Source organism: Hemibagrus wyckioides, linkage group LG08 (assembly GCF_019097595.1).
Source record: "Hemibagrus wyckioides isolate EC202008001 linkage group LG08, SWU_Hwy_1.0, whole genome shotgun sequence".
NCBI lineage: Eukaryota > Metazoa > Chordata > Actinopteri > Siluriformes > Bagridae > Hemibagrus > Hemibagrus wyckioides.
In genome coordinates, this window is record NC_080717.1 from 6,100,061 (window position 1) to 6,117,842 (window position 17,782).

Below are 17,782 nucleotides of genomic sequence, written 5' to 3' on the forward strand. Positions count from 1 at the left end.
GGATTTGCCTCCTCAACTCAAATGGCCTGATTTTTACATCCGTAGTGAGCAGGAATCTTCTTCTTCTTCTTCTTCTTCTTCTTCTTCTTCTTCGTCTTCTTCTTCTTCTTCTTTTCCCTTCAGGGGTCACCACAGTGAATCATCTCGCTCCATCTTCTGCATCCGCAAAAATATTTGCATGATTAAATTTGGCAATGTTTTATGCCGGATTCCCTTCCTGAAGCAACCCTCTCTATTTATCCGGGCTTGGGACCGGCACAGAAGTCTCTGGACTGTGAACCCCCATGCCTAGATTCGTAGTGAGCAGGAATGGAAGTCAAAAATTGGGTCAAAAAAAGACCTTGACCTGTATCTGCATGGTTATTTAATGTGATGTATACTGTACATTATTTTATATAGGTATATTTTAATGTGATTTATTTATTGGCTTGTTTGTCTGTCTGTCTGTCCTTCTATCTATATCTATTTATAATTCATTACTTATACATTAATAACAAAAAAAATGAACAAGACGACATATACGAAGGGTATACAACCCTCCCATTTAATCCAGGCTTGGGACCGGCACTGAGAGTTACCAAGGGTGCATACTGCATATAAAACTATTATATAAACATTTTAAATGAAGATAAATTCCTCACATTTCAAAATAATTTGCAAATACTGAAAGTGCACGGATACCTGACCATCACACCCATATGTGCCCATTAAAAACTAAGCACTATAACACAGTGTTTGGCATTATAATAACCTCTACTCTTCTGTGAAGGCTTTCCATTAGTGACTGTAGGTGCTTATGTGAGGATGGTGAGGAGGTCTGGGGTTCAGTCAGTGTTCCAGTTCATCCCTAAGGTGTTCAGAGGGGTTGAGGTCAGGGCTCGGTGTCTGAGTTCTACTCAAATCATGCCTTTATAGACTTTGCTTTGTGCACAGGGACATCGTCATGCTGGAACCGGTTTGGGTCTCGTCGTTCTAGTAAAAGCTACATCATGCAAAACCATTCTATTCAATTATGTGATTCCAAATTCGTAGCAACAGTTTGAGGAAGAACAACATATACAGGTGTGATGATCAGTTTTGCACAAATTTTTTGGCCATATAGTGTAGCATAATAATGTACATTATATTGCCAAAAGTTTTGGGACACCCCTCCAAATCATTGAATTGTTTTTCAGGGGTTGGGCTTGGCCCCTTAGTTCCAGTGAAAGGAACTCTTAATGCTTCAGGATATCAAGACATTTTGGACAATTTCATGCTCCCAACTTTGTGGGAACATTTTGGGGATGACCCCTTCCTGTTCCAACATGACCGCACACCAGTGCACAAAGCAAGGTCCATAAAGTCATGGATGAGAGAGTTTGATGTGGAGGAACTTCACACAGTCCTGACCTCAACCCCTTTGGATAGAACACCTTTGGGATGAATTAGAGTGGAGACTGTGAGCCAGGTCAAAACTGGGACGTCTGCCTTTCCATGCACATGAATGTAATATGGAGTTGATCCCGCCCTTTACAGCTATAACAGCTTTAACTCTTCTGGGAAGGCTTTCCACAAGGTTTAGGAGTGTGTCTATGGGAATTTTTGACCATTCCTCTATAAGTGCATTTGTGAGGTCAGGCACTGATGTTGGACGAGAAGGTCTGGGTCACAGTCTCCGCTCTAATTCATCCTAAAGGTGTTCTATCAGGTTGAGGTCAGGACTCTGTGAAGTTCCTCCACACCAAACTCACTCATCCATGTCTTTATGGACCTTGCTTTGTGCACTGGTGTGCGGTCATGTTGGAACAGGAAGGGGTCATCCCCAAAACTATTCCCACAAAGCATGAAGTTGTCCAAAATGTCTTGGTATACAGAAGCATTAAGAGTTCCTTTCGCTGGAACTAAGGGGCCGAGCCCAACCCCTGAAAAACAACACCTGAATTTAATGATTTAGAGAGGTGTCCCAAAACTTTTGGCAATATAGTGTACTTTTTTAAACCTTGCCTCAATCGTAATACATGAGCTAATAATTTATCCATTAATTTATTTTTTGAAGAGTTACTACGTTAAAAGCGTTATAGATTTTAAAATCTTAATATTCTTCAGCTTGAAGGAACTTTTTTTAGCGAAGAAAAATCTATCAAAAACTTTTATTATTTATGTTCTCTATGCGCTTTATACGCTAGCATCGCTTTACGTCATAAAACCGGAAATAGCACGATCTTGTTCCGGGCCGTTGTTCGCTGTTCCCGGACGTTTCACGCGGGAAAAGGGGGAGCAGAGGTATGGTTAGAGTTTCGTCTTTATTTTTGCGTTTTAGTGACGTAATACTGAGATATAAACCAATCTAACCACTTTAGTGCAAAGATAATTTGATGACGTGTATCTCTCGATCTTGGAATAATGTCATATTTAAGCCGTTGTTATTAGATCTGTGATAAACAGGCGAGCACCGTTATACAGCTAGCTCAGTGGTGTTAGCATGTGTCACTGTCTCTATGCTAATAACAGGAGCTGATGTTAGGAAGGGATTATCGGGGGAGGTAAACACTACAGGGTGATACACATCTACATACACCGTGCAGGGAACTGAAGAGGTGTGTGTGTGTGTGTGTGTGTGTGTGTGTGTGTGTGTGTGTGTGTGTTGATCAGGAAGCAGAGATGGGAGACACACTGGAGTTCAACGAGATTTATCAGGAGGTGAAAGGATGCTGGGTGAGACACTCACACACACACACACACACTCACTCACTCACTCACTCACACCTGTCTCTCTCACTCTCATCCTCTTTTGCTCTTTCTCTTGTTCTCTTTTTCTCTTGGTCTGTCTCTAATTCTTTCTCTCTCTCTCTCTCTCTCTCTCTCTCTCTCTCTCTCTCTCTCTCTCTCCTTGTTCTCTCTCATTTTCTCTTGCTCTTGTTCTCTCTCTCCTTGTTCTCTCTCATTTTCTCTTGCTCTTGTTCTCTCTCTATCTCTCTCTCGTTCTCCCCTTGTTCTCTCTCTCCTTGTTCTCTCATTTTTTCTTGCTCTTGTTCTCTCTCTCCCTCTCTCTCTCATTCTTGCGTTCTCTCTCTTACACTTTTCTCTCTCTCGTTCTCTTTCTTTCCCTCTCTCTCTCTCACACACACACAAACTTCTAACCACTAAAGCATCCAGCAATATGTTCTTTTTAAAAAATTGTCTACATGATGTGTGTCTGTCCTTTACAGAATGACGGCAGGTTGAGGTTCAGCAAACAGTCAGTGGTCTACAAAAGCAGTAAAACGGGTAAAGTGGACAGCATCCATGCCCCTGACCTGTGTCTCGCACAGTGGCGTCGCGTCTGTCTTGGCCACGGGATCAAACTGGCCACGAGCAACGGTCACGTCTACAAATACGACGGCTTCAAAGACACGGTAAAGACCTGAGGATGTCTGAATAAACTTTGTTTGTCTACAGAATCTGATAGCAGTTCACCCATAGTGTTTAGGAGCTGAAGTGAATATTTATCCACATGAGTCGGTCAATCCGTGAACAGGAAGTTGTTTACTGGTAAAAAAAAAATATATATATATTTCTTTGCTATGTGAATGATTTCTAAATCATTTCAAGTTCTACTTCACCCCACTTCTTGTCTCTCTGTTTGTGCACAGTGGGGAAGATGAAAGTTTACAGTATTCTTTCACTAAATAAGATATAAAAACTTTTATTCCTCCCACAGTGGGGAAATTTCCATGTTACAGCAGCAAGAGAAAAAGAAAAATGTGCAAATATGAAGCAGAGATATAGAAATCTATATAAATACAGAATAAAAATAAAAGAACAAAAAAAATAATTTCACAAGCAAACAATTGCACTAGGTTGATGGATAGATGTGGACCGGATAGATGGACACCGGCGCGTGTGTGTGTGAGCGTGTGCGCGAGCGTGTGTGAGCGTGTGCGTGAGCGCGAGCGTGTGTGCGAGAGAGAGAGAGTGTGCGTTCGTGAGTGTGTAGTGTATAGTTTGTTGTACAGTCCAGGACAGAGAATAGTGTCAGCACTGACACTGTGTGTGTGAGCGAGCGAGTGTGTGTGTTTGCGTGTGTGTGTGTGTGTGTTTGCGAGTGTGTGCACTCTCCAAAAATGGTGGTGAGTTGAATCAGTCTGGCGACTTCCCCAATTAAACACACATCATGTTTAAGTTGGACTACAGAAGATCTGATGTAATGTTCAGCCTTAGTGCTAAATAGACATGTTTAAAACAAAAATGTTCAGTCTTTCTCTCTCTCTCTCTGTGTGTGTGTGTGTGTGTGTGTGTGAAACTCATTCAGTGTTTACGTCTGTGTAATTCAAGATGCTACAGGGGGAAAAAAAAGGATGAGTCGAGTCTCTCCGGAATTAATCAGTGGCTTCAGCTAATGTGTGTGTGTGTGTGTGTGTGTATGCGTGTCTCCCCTAGTGGGAGTGTGTTTTATTAGTTTCCTGGTGCACCATCATTCCGGGAAAACGCACAACATTTCGTGACAAACTAACACGATGTGATCTGTCCTCTGTTACTGTTATACACGTGTGTGTGTGTGTGTTGCACTTAAATATATGGCTCAGCTGAATCCTGATGTTTATGCTAGTTTACAATGGGGGGGGTGCTAATTTAAGAACGGAAAAGGAGCGTTGTAATGAAAGTTGAGGTTTGTGTATAAAAGTGGGAGAGGAGGTGGGTTAGGTGTGTGTTTGGTGGTTGGTGTAAGCAACATTTTTCTTTGAGCGCTAGCAACGCTGAGTGTGCAGATGTGTGTCTCTGCCTTTCTCTCACTCTCTCTCTCCCTCTCTCTCTTGTTCTTTTTTTTCCTCCTCTTGTCTTGCTCAGACACACATGCACAACGCTAGTGTGACATGTGGAAGCGATTGTGCGGTGCTGGATAAATAAACAGTCTGATTGGACGCGCTCAGTATGAGCCTGTGGCCGGATTACGCACACCTCCACCATCCCAGAGGGCCGCAGGGCGCAGTGCCGTCAGCCGACCTCTTATTAATGAAGCCAGTTAGGGATTGTGTGGGTGGGGTGGTGGTGGTGGGGTGCTGGGATTAGGCGGGGGTGGGGTTGTTAGTTCAGTGAGGGGGGAGGTGGAGGGGATGTTGGAAGTGAAGAATTAATTTTGTTTACCGCTTCTCTCTACGCTCTCTTTGCTCGACAGGACTTTGAGAAAATCTCCGCATTTTTTAAGGCCAACTACAAAGTGGAGCTGACAGAAAAGGACATGTGTGTGAAAGGCTGGAACTGGGGAACCGCTAAATTCTCAGGTAAATATAGTCCCATGTTTACCGAATGTTCTAAATAAAATGTTCAATACTCCCCGAGCCGCAGAATGCGCGCCAGACTTCTGTTCAAGTGCAAACAAATGGGTTGAATATTCGGGATGCATCGAAGGAATCCCAGGGTAATTTGTTCATTTAGTCGCAAACGGGGGGGGGGGAGGAAAAGGATTGAATACCAACACAAAATGGTGTGTCCAGTGATCTGGATTTATTTCACGATTTACATAGAGGAACAGTAAACCAGATCGCATCTGCAAGGAAGTACAGCATCGGTTAAACGCGAGGAAACGGATAAAACCTAAAATTCAGCAGCTAACAAAGAAGCAATACTGCATTCCAAGCCTGTGTGTTTTATATACATCTCTAGTGTTCCAAGCTTGCATACTTTATATACATCTGTAGCGTTCCAAGCCTGCGTACTTTATATACATCTCTAGCATTCCATGCATGCTTACTTTATATGCATTTCTAGCATTCCAAGCTTGCATACTTTATATACATCTCTAGTGTTCCAAGCCTGTGTACTTTATACATCTCTAGCATACAAAGCCTGTGTACTTTATATACATCTCTAGCATTCTAAGCCTGCGTACTTTACCTTATATACATCACTAGCGTTCCAAGCCTGCGTACTTTATACACATCACTAGCGTTCAAAGCCTGTGTACTTTATATACATCTCTATTGTTCCAAGCCTGTGTACTTTATATACATCTCTATTGTTCCAAGCCTGTGTACTTTATATACATCTCTATTGTTCCAAGCCTGTGTACTTTATATACATCTCTATTGTTCCAAGCCTGTGTACTTTATATACATCTCTATTGTTCCAAGCCTGTGTACTTTATATACATCTCTATTGTTCCAAGCCTGTGTACTTTACCTTATATACATCACTAGTGTTCCAAGCCTGCGTACTTTATACACATCACTAGCGTTCAAAGCCTGTGTACTTTATATACAGCTGTAACGTTTCAAGCCTGCACACTTTATATACATTTCTAGCATTCCAAGCCTGCATACTTTATATACATCTGTAGCGTTCCAAGTCTGTGTACTTTATACATCTCTAGCATTCCAAGCATGCGTACATTATATGCATTTCTAGCATTCCAAGCCTGCGTACTTTATATACATCTCTAGTGTTCCAAGCTTGCATACTTTATATACATCTGTAGTGTTCCAAGTCTGAGTACTTTATACATCTCTAGCATTCAAAGCATGTGTACTTTTATATACATCTCTATTGTTCCAAGCCTGCGTACTTTATACACATCACTAGCGTTCAAAGCCTGTGTACTTTATATACAGCTGTAACGTTTCAAGCCTGCACACTTTATATACATCTCTAGCATTCACTGCTATCTAAAGTAGATGGTGCATCTGACCTAGAGCGTTCCTGTCCACATCTGGTTTCCATTTCGATCTGTAAAACGTTTAGCAAGTTCGTTCACAGAGACGTTAAACACACAGCAGCTCTATTTCTCTTTAAAACCTTTTGCCGTTGTCGTGACTGTCGTCATGGTCTGAGCATCGAATTGGAAATTTTAAAACAAAAATATTTAATCATTTAGCAAAAGGTACGCAAATCGGAGGTTTTGGCTGCAGGAGAGTATTTTAAAAGTCCGTCTAAACGTAAAAGAGAAGCTGATAATGTCGATATCTAATGCACTTTAAAAGAAGTCGGATCACAATGAAATAAAGTAAAAAATAATAGGATATTTTTGGGGGCTGGAAATGAGCAATCCTTAATACAGTGTCTAAAATGAGGCTTAACTGAAGTTTATAGGCACGTCGAACCTCGTCACAGCCGAAAAACCACCAAACCTGGGTGGTTACTGCAGTCACCGGGGAGGTCCAGACATCGGGGCGCTCTCACAGTACGCGTCTCCGTCTCGGAGGTTTTCTCCACACATGGTCCGAATGTCAGGAATCTTTAACGACCGTGACATTATGCTTTCTTGAACAGTTTTTTTTTTTTGCATTATTATTATAACATTCATGTTGTGTTGCAGCCACATGTTGAGCATGTCACAGCTGTAGCACCTGCGACAAACAGCACACGCCTAAGAGACAAACAACAACTCTACTGAATATCTAACACAAATTTTTAAACAGAAAGATATCGTCTGTATGTCTTGCGTTCAGGTCCGTTGCTGTCGTTCGACGTCAACGACAACCCGGCGTTCGAGATCCCGCTGGCCAACGTGTCCCAGTGCACCACGGGAAAGAACGAGGTCACGGTGGAGTTCCATCAGAACGACGACACCGAAGTGTCGCTCATGGAGGTCCGCTTTTACGTCCCGCCCTCCACCGGAGACGAAGGGACGGACCCTGTAGAGGTACGACAGTTTTACGTTGGGGAATTAATTACGGTTAGCGTCATTTCATACAGTGAAGCAAAGCACAGGATTCTTTGCCACGTTCTGTTAGTGTGATCATTACTGGTGATATTTTACTGATGGTGGTTCAAAACGTAAATCAGGAAGATCGCCAAGTCCAATTCAGGGCACTTGTAAATCTTTAGTTTCTCCAAATCCCTGGTAGAAACCTTCAGAAAGTGGAAAGAGGCCTCCGCTCCTGCCTGCTGTATTTTCTTCTACATTACCACATGCTCATTTGTCTTTAGATGAACTTGTGAGAAGAGGCCATTGACACAAAGCACAGAGAAATAAATCCTCATTTAAAGTGGTTATAGGATCTCTTTCGCGCGCTCTCTCTCTCTCTCTCTCTCTCTCTATCTCTCTCTCTCGTTCTTTCTCGCTCTTGGTCTTTCTCTCACACATCCCCCCCCCCTTTCCTTCGCTCTCTCGCTCTTTCTCTCTGTCTCTCTCTTTCTCTCCCTCTTTCTTTTTCTTTCTTTCTTTCTGTGTCTCTCTCTCTCTCTCTCATGCAGGTCTTTGCCCAGAATGTTCTCTCTCAGGCAGATGTTATTCAGGCTACTGGAGATGCTGTGTGTATCTTCAAAGAACTGCAGTGCCTTACACCCAGAGGAAGGTAAAAGAACACACGCATACACTCCCTCTCACCTACCTGGCCTTTCCTTACTGCATTCTTATTGTGTCTATCCTTTCACAATTGTATTTATTCACTTAGAAATTAAAAGAAACAGACTTTTCCAGTAATATTTTCAAAAAAATCATTATCTCCAACTTTCTGTAAATGCTGTAAAGATCTTATTTAACTGTTTCCTTGCAATATGTGAAGTACTCGCATTGTCCATTGACTAATCTGTTTTTCTTCCTTTCCCGTATCCCACACACTACTAACTACCCACCTTCTGTGTTTTCCTTTCTCCTCTCCTTCAGGTACGATATTCGTATCTATCCCACATTCCTACACCTGCATGGTAAGACGTTTGACTACAAGATCCCCTACACGACCGTCCTGCGCCTCTTCCTGCTGCCGCATAAGGACCAGCGGCAGATGTTCTTTGTGGTAAGACTGATTAAAAACATCCTAGAATACTGAAGAAAATGTTTTTTTAATTAACCAGCAGAATGATTTATAGCGTAATGAAGACTGAGTGTCTACAGGAAGCCAGCATGTATTTGTGGTGTTACTGCCCCCTGCTGGCACTAAGTAGAAACAGTCCATGATTCCATTACTGGACTTGTCTCACTGTTTGCTCTAACTTATTTCTTTATACTTATTCTGGGTTGATTTGGGGTTTTTGGCTTCGTTTAATGCCCAGAACTCATCTCTTTTTTTTTTTAATTGATAAGCTGTGTAACTATTAGTAAAAAAGAAATGTTTGCAAATATGTATATATTTAATGAAGCACATTTAATAATCAGTTTATTGATGTGAAAGTTAGGTGAAACTCCATTAGATAAAATCTGTGGAGATGATAATGGTCTCTAATGGCTAAATCGCAGAAGTTGAATAAATAATTAATAAAAAAAAAAATTAAAATTATATTCATTGTGTAATGAGGACCTGCCCCCATTTTCACTAGTGTACACAAAGCTCCACCCCCAATATTTATTTATTTATTTATTTATTTATTTATTTTATTTTTTTATTTTAATGTCGGAGAAGTCTAACATTCGAAATATAAACAAGCGATCTGAATCATAAGTTTCCAAACTGTTTTGTTGGACCTACATAACACACTTTAGCTTAAACATTTATTTATTTATTTTTAATTATAATTTGTATATAAATTCCCACTTTTTTCACTTAAAAGAAGAAATTAAAAATATTAATCGTTCCTTTTTAAATGGCTGTGAATAAAATCCTCACGATAATAGAAACTGTTTTTAAAACGTTTGCTTTTACTCAATTTCCTTGTGATTTTAAATTTTTTTTCTTTTTACTTAATTTTTATTTAATTTAATTTTTTTCCCCCCCACATTTTATTTAGATAAAACTCCATGATTTTTGTCGCATTATTCATTTTGCAGCTCTTGCTGTTTCATTTAAAAAGTGTTTAAAAGGAGTTTATTAAATTATTTGCACTTAAATTCTTATAAAATGATTTCTTGTCTGCTTAAAACCACAGTTTTGTTATTTCTTATTTTGACACCAGAGGTTTATTCTTCACGCCACTAACATGTTCAGATACTTACTTATTTCAGATGTGTGATATGATTTACCCGGATTTTGTAGAGCAATATAAAGAGAAGTAACGTTTATCTGGAGGGAAATTGAACAAGAGCGGCGGATCAATTAGCTAAAAAACATTGTGCCTGTCTGTAAGGGTTCATTAAGCTGAACTGAGACGAGGTGATGTTTGTTATATGATGTTATGTACAATGGTGTGGAAAGTGATACCTGAGAGTCAGTAGGAGATTAGTAAATGGTGTGTTATGGCATCTCAGCATTTTTGTTTTGTTTGTGTGTGAGAGAGATACACCCCCCAAACACACACACAATTGTTCTTACTGTGTTGTGTCCTTTTGATTCTCTCTTTTTCAGATCAGCTTGGATCCACCCATTAAGCAGGGCCAGACACGCTATCATTTCCTCATCCTCCTCTTCTCCAAAGACGAAGACGTTAACCTCACTCTCAGCATGAGCGAGTGAGTAGCTTGCCCTTTTTCTCTTTTTTTTTTTTTTTTTTCTTTCCTTCTTTCTTTTTTAACCCAGCTTTTATGTGTGTCTGTCTCTCTCTGTGGGTGGGGGAAGGCCCCCTGGCCCCTGGTTACAGTTAAACTGATTTTGTCAGCTATACTGAAAACCTTAGCTCCATCAGACTCTAACGCACAACATTTGTTTCTTTTTAACCTCTCTCTCTCTCTCTCTCTTGCTCTCGGCAGGGAGGAGGTGGAGAGGCGCTTTGAGGGAAAGCTGAACAAGCACATGTCCGGCTCTCTGTACGAGATGGTCAGCAGGGTCATGAAGGCTCTGGTCAACAGAAAGATCACGGTGCCCGGAAACTTCCAGGGGTGAGACCACGCATGCGTCCGCTCCCACACTCGTGCACACGTCACAGAGCTGTTAGAAGAGCATTAGCTGTGGTTTTGGGGTGTTGATGCGAACAGACGCTTTCTTTAATGGCTTCAGTTGTGATCTTTAGGAAGTGGGCAAATAAGTTCATGTTGGCTTTGCTCCGTCAGCTGTGTGCTGTTTTGCTATTTTTTAGGAAGAACCACGCTATAAAAACTTTAAAGCCGCTTTGATTCCAACCCAAAGTCCAGGAAAATAGTAGGGATGAGAATATTTGGTCATCTGGGTTAATTGAGTGAGAATCCCTGGGGAGGGAGAGGAAGAGGTTTGACCTTGCAGCGCTCATCATGTTTGCCCTCAAAAAAACACAGAGTATTAATCAAGTCTTATATTTTATGTTGAAATTTATTTTTTCCCGGTTTCATCTGCAGGAAAAGTCTGAAGTCTTAGACTCTGGAATGTCATGTATACAGAATCTTAGACCATACGCCCCTCCCCCTCCAGTTACCGCACCCAATCAGATACCCAAAACCTCCCTGAAAGTAATAAATGAAAAAAGATTTAATTATTTAGCTTAATACTGGACAGCTGATGCACAAGCAAAAAGAAACAAACAGTGATTGTTCTGTAAAAGCACACCCTGAAGTGTTTTATTCTTCTAATACCACAGTGGATTGCCAAGAATTACTTTTAATCTCTTTATAGTTAGATTGATGATCACTTGTATTAAAAATTTCTCTCTCTCTCGTGTCTCATGAAGACAAAAGGGGGAAAAAATGGCTTGTCTTGTTACCTAGCAACCACAAAGTGCAGCATCCTTCATCCTGAAAACTTATCCCCAGATAAATAAACGTTGTCTTTTGTGTTCTTTGTTAAATTACGTGACGGACCCGGGACTAGGCCAGTCAGGAATCTAATCTAACGCTTCGGGTATTTAATAAAACTGCAGAATTAAAGCATTTGGACGCTAGTATCTTTTTCTATCTCTGTGCAGTCATTCAGGTGCTCAGTGCATCACATGCTCATACAAAGCTACCTCAGGGCTGCTGTATCCTCTAGAGAGGGGCTTTATTTACGTGCACAAACCCCCGGTGCACCTGCGCTTCGAGGAGATCTCCTGCGTGAACTTCGCCCGAGGCACCACCACCACGCGCTCCTTCGACTTCGAGATCGAGACCAAGCAAGGCAACCAGTACACCTTCAGCAGCATCGAGAGGTACACCACGTTACACTACAGCATGCTGAGTATCTACACTGTTGTTTTTTTTAACTAGTACAAGCATTAACTATAACTTCAACCACATTTTCAGGGAGGAATATGGCAAGCTGTTTGACTTTGTTAATGCCAAGAAGCTGAGCATCAAGAACAGAGGCTTAAAGGAGGTAATCATGTAATATATAAACAGATGTAGCCCGTGTGTGTGTGCGTGACCTGGCCTCATTAGAGACAATAAAAGCTGAACTTAACCATCTAACCACCCCAGGGGTTGGAATTCTTTTTTTTCTTTCTTTCTCTTTTTGGACTTGATGTACTTGTAAATGTAAATAGATGTAGTTCTTTATCGCCGTCTTATGGACAGGGAGGTGTACTGCAGTCGCTGAAGCTGTATGTGTGTGTGTTTAGGACATAAAGGCGTCCGGAGGCTACAGCGATTCGGACGAGGATGAGCATGACGCTTATTTGGAGAGGATGAAGGAGGAGGGTAAAATCAGAGAGGAAGGTGACGAGTCAGAGGGTGACAGTGGTGAGTGACGCAGCTTAAAGCATTTAATTGATCCTTGCACATTTTGAATATATTCATCTTTTCATTGCTTCGTATCAGACTAGCTTTTTGTATAATAATCTCTTCCGTAGACGAGTCCTTCAATCCTGGTGAGGAAGATGATGATGTTGCTGAAGAGTGAGTTTCTTTGTTTCTTTGAAATTTTCTATATGGGGGGGGGGCAGCTTTTTCTTTTTTTTATTACTTTTGATAGTTTGATTAAAAGTTTTTTAAAAACAGGTACGACAGCAATGCCTCGGCGAGTGACAGCGAGGGAGAGAACGAGGACAGCGAGGACGAAGAAAAAGGGAAGAAGAAAAAAGTGGAGAAGAAGCCCAAGAAACCAGCGAAGGAGAAGAAGGAGAGGAAACCACGCAAAGAGGTAAAATTCTACGATCTAGTCTTGTATCCTCTTTAAACCGCCTCCATATATGGTCATGGTTTTTAGCTGGGGGTTTTTTTTTGGGTGCATCAGTCATTTGGCTGTGATCAGACATGGTGGCCTTACCACTGAACGCTCAATGAAAGAGAAGAAAATCTGCAAGCGTTTAACCTACAGCACTCGTCCCAATATGCGTGTGTTCGCAAGTCATTTTTTTTTTTAGCCTTGCATTGATGATGCACAGACACCAAAATCCCACAGAGCTGGAGAGAAAAAAGGTCCGTTCCCATTTTTTTTTTTTCTTTTGCTGGGCACACAACCCCGCATGTGTCCGAGGGAATAAATAAAAATGCAATTAATACGATCCATGTGTGCAGCATAATGACTTCCTGGTGTGTGCAGTTCTTAGTGATGCACAGATGAGCGCACACGTTCCTGGGCCCAGAAACTGACCACTGTGCTGTTTATATTAGGGGCAGTCAGATTTCTTTAACATTAGATTCGAAGTTTTAGTGACCGGACACGTGCGTGTAAATATAAACGAGACTATATTTTATCCCTCTACAGACAATAAACACGGCTGTCATCTGTCTGTGACCCCGGGGGTCGTATCGTGTAAACTACAGAAGGCGCGATTCGTCTGCTTCGTAGGCAAAGGGAAACAACACAAAGCACATTTCCCATTCGTTTATTCTTAACTCTGGGGCTAGATTTTATATTTTGCATAAAAATCCGCATAAAAATTTAAAATCTTTGCTATTCACTATGAACGCTCTTCTCATAGAGTGTGGGTCGTAAGGTTTTGCTGACACGACAAAAAATATCATTAGGTAAACTTCCTGAAGTACACAATTTATTTAGTTTTATTTATTTATTTTTCTTTTAGTTTTGCTAAGTCTTTTTATTGGTAGCATACATGAGTCCCATAATTAACATTACAGAATCCCAGTTTGGTTTTACATGAAAACGTAGTAAAATAAATATAACAATAATAAAAATAATAAGAATAATCTGACAATAATAATAATAATAAATAATAATAATAATAATAATAATAATAAAAGAAATAAAGAGAACGAACAAGCAAATACCCCCCACTTCATTACATGAAGACACGCATGTAATGAATTCTATGATCGCTGTACTCATGTTTGACGCTCAGTGCACGCTGTGATCACGCCTTAGCCCGAATTTTAACTGACTGAGCAAACAGAAGCAAAAATTAACTCAAATATCTGCTCTATCTTTTACTAACAGAAGAAGGTGAAAGACGCCGGCGCCCCTAAAAGACCCATGAGCGCCTACATGCTATGGTTGAATGCGAACAGAGAGCGGATCAAATCCGAGTATCCCGGAATCTCGGTCACGGACATCTCGAAGAAAGCCGGCGAGATGTGGAAGCAGATTGACAAAAGCCGCAGAGAGGTTGGTCTGATAATGATACTTCGATAGTCATTTCCAATCAGCAATAAGTTATCCTCGTACAACCCTAATAACAAATAAATATTTTACAATACTTGTAATGTACCTCCTGATACCGAAACCCACAACCACACCGGGTTCCGCCCTGTCCGTTATCCCTTCCTGTAACAAAACGGCTTCACATAAACTCCACTAATACTGTCTCTAAATGTCTTTTGTTAAATATCAAATGACTGACAAATCTCTTATCTTCTAACCTGAACACACTTTACTGAACCTGGGCTTTCTCTCGGTCTGTGTAGGAATGGGAGAAGAAGGCCGAAGAAGCTAAAAAACAATATGACCGAGCAATGAAAGAATATAAAGAAAGTGGGGGAGGAGCTTCGTCATCTGCAGTCAAGTGAGCTGACTTCACACACACACTTTATTGCTGTATCATCTGCACAGTAAGCTATATGTCCATAAAATCTTTCTGCTTAGATTTATACAGCAGTGTGCAAAAGTATTAGCACCCACACCTTCCTGCTTGTCACACGGAATAATTTTGATCGCTTTAGATGACAGAAATCTTGACAAAAGAACCAAAGGGATTAAAAGCATAGATTAGTTCATCTATGAAATGTTTTCCACCTGTATTTGTCAGTGTGTGGTGGTGTAACTACTTCAAGAAGTTTCTTCAAGAAACTTCTCTATTCTTGGATTTCTTTCTTTTTTTTTTTTTTCCTGTCCATCACAGACCATAATGCGACGTACACATGCATTTATTCATGCCTCCTGGAATGTTCTGGAAGTTGGGAGGATTTACCAAAAGCTTTCAGTGGAAACCTTACATAGCTTTGTAAAGCCGTAGTCATTTGATGGCATAAGTCTATGTTCAGCTAGTGCAGGAAACCCCATTAAGCTAATGTCCTAATGAGTTTTAATCGGAAATAAGGTTTTACCCCTCTGTCTGCTGTGAAACAGTGAAAAGAAGAAGAAAGGCGGGAAAGCGGATGAGAAGAAAAGGAAGAGCAGTGGAGAGAAGGAGCGAGACAAAGGAGGAAACGAAAGCTTTAAGAGCAAAGAGTTCATTTCGAGCGAGGAGAGCTCATCCGATAGTGATCACGGAAAAGCCAAAAAGCGCAAGGTAAAAACATGGCCATAATACCAGAAGATTAATATTTATTTACTTACTTATTTACTTATTTATTTTTTAATTTATTTATTATAATTATTTTATTTATTTATTTGTATTAATTTAATTATTTTTATTATTTCAATTTAATTAATTCATTTAATTTATTTAATTCATTTAATTTGTAATTTATTTATTTTGGATGAAACAAGAAGTAATAGTTTGCCTTTCTCCCTCACAGGCTGATAAAGACGACGATGAGGATGAGGAAGAAGTTGCCTCTACACCCCCAAGCTCAGAAGAAGAGTCCGGCTCTGATTGAGGTCGCGCATGTGTGCTAGTGTCCTGAGACCGCGAGCTGGCGCAAAGAATAAACCACCAACCCGCACACCATGTTTTCTCTGAACGTCATTTACAGTTCATTTAAGCAAACGAATTATAAATAGCTTTAAAAAAAAAAACCTATATATTTGTAAAAATATTTGTTTTAAGCTTTGGCTCAGGTCGAAAGCTAACCAAATAAATAGCCATTAGTTAGCATTACAAACTAATTTTTAACACAACTTGTTTTTGGTGTATTAATTGCTCTTCCAATGAGAGATTTTTGCTATTTATAATTTCATTACATCAATATATGTTTGTTCACGTTCAGGGAAAACGGTGTATTTCGGTGGCTCATACTGATCAGCGTTCAGGTTTTCAGAACACCACTGTTACTTTTCTATCTTTTTTTCCTTTACACATACTCTCTCAGGCATTGCAGTCACGGATAATACACACACGTACACACACTGACATCTTCGGACCAAGTTTTCCAGCCTACTCGAGCACTGGTGTACATTCGCTATATTTGGGAAACCGAGACCACGGTGAGGCGGGTACTGTTTTTCTAAATCCTGTTGTCTGAAAGCAACAACTCTTTATTATCTTTTTCTTACTTGTAGGTAAACTTGATTTAAGAAGAATAAATAAATCAGGGATTGTTAGCTTTCTCCTATTGTGTGCTTTCTTTTTCGTCCCACATTAAAGTGAAAATCCTGTACTACAGCTTGATTTGAATATATGGATGTCATGTTTTTGTCCTGTCATAATATCAATAAATGTTTTGTAATAAAAATTGAACTTTGTGTGTGTGTGTGTGTGAGAGAGATGAAGAGCTTTTGAGTTAACACAAATCCGAATAAGAAGCTAAATATACACTGATCAGGCGTAACATTATGTGCAGTGAGAGGTGAAGTGAATAACACTGATGATCTCCTCATCATGGCACCTGTTAGTGGGTGGGATATATTAGGCAGCAAGTCAACATTTGGTCCTCAAAGTTGATGTTAGAAGCAGGAAAAATGGGCAAGTGTAAGGATTTGAGCGAGTTTGACCAAGGGCCAAATTGTGATGGCTAGACCACTGGATCAGAGCATCTCCAAAACTGCAGCTCTTGTGGGGTGTTCCCGGTCTGCAGTGGTCAGTATCTATCAAAAGTGGACCATGGAAGGAACAGTGGTGAACCGGCAACAGGGTCATGGACGGTCAAGGCTCATTGATGCACGTGGTGAGCGAAGGCCGGCTGTGGCCTCTTTCAGCAGGATAATGCACTGTGCCACAAAGCAAAAATGGTTCAGGAATGGTTTGAGGAGCACAACAGTGAATTGAGGTGTTGACCTCCAAATTCCCCAGATCTCAATCCAATTGAGCATCTGTGGGATGTTCTAAACAAACAAGTCCTATCCATGAAGGTCCCTCCTCGCAACTTACAGGATTTAAAGGATCTGCTACTAACATCTTGGTGCCAGATACCACAGCACACCTTCAGGGATCTAATGGAGTCCATGCCTTAAAGGGTCAGGGCTGTTTTGGCAGCAAAAGGGGGATCAACACAATATTAGGCAATGTTACGCCTGATCTGTATATGCAGTGTCAAATTTCGCTGAACAAAATAAAAATGTATCATGTAAAAAGAATTGTAGTGTATGAACTTACATGAATGAAATTCAGTTCAATTTTACTTCTATAGCACTTTTAACAATGGACGTTGTCACAGCACAGCTTTACAGATGTACAACTTTAGGATGTTGTTGTTGGTCTTGCGGCTGCTCCCTGTTCAGGGTCACTAGAGCAGATCATCCGATCATTTGGCACAGGTTTTAATGCCGGATGCCCTTCCTGACACGATCCTCCCATTTTATTTTGAGAGTTAATCCCTCAGTCACTGGGTTGGTTCTCTGCCTGGGAATCAAACCCAGGCCTTGGTCGGTGAGAGCGCAGGATCCTGCCCCTGGACCACCAAGATGTATACATGATGATAAATTTTGTTTAGCTGTTACACAACAATAGCAAGGTGATTGGGAATGATTGAGGTTCAGTAGCTACAAACACAGCTGCCAGAGCTGAATCAGAGTCAGTTAACTATAATGTGATTGATTGCTTGAGTAACCAAGGAGCTCAGTTTTAACATGGG

The 17,782-nt window shown here is 40.7% G+C and overlaps 1 protein-coding gene across 1 annotated transcript; it reads left to right on the forward strand.

Annotated features, from left to right (window-relative positions):
• The first annotated feature begins 2,198 nt into the window (after positions 1–2,198).
• Positions 2,199–16,449, forward strand: ssrp1a (structure specific recognition protein 1a). The gene is made up of 18 exons (XM_058397730.1): positions 2,199–2,262; positions 2,632–2,694; positions 3,189–3,374; positions 5,135–5,240; positions 7,404–7,597; positions 8,152–8,252; positions 8,564–8,693; positions 10,176–10,279; positions 10,517–10,645; positions 11,641–11,862; positions 11,957–12,029; positions 12,271–12,391; positions 12,502–12,547; positions 12,650–12,791; positions 14,049–14,216; positions 14,516–14,613; positions 15,177–15,339; positions 15,569–16,449. The coding sequence occupies exons 2-18, from the start codon at positions 2,641–2,643 to the stop codon at positions 15,647–15,649; spliced, it is 2,118 nt and encodes a 705-aa protein (XP_058253713.1). The 5' UTR covers positions 2,199–2,262; positions 2,632–2,640; the 3' UTR covers positions 15,650–16,449.
• The last annotated feature ends 1,333 nt before the right edge of the window (positions 16,450–17,782 follow it).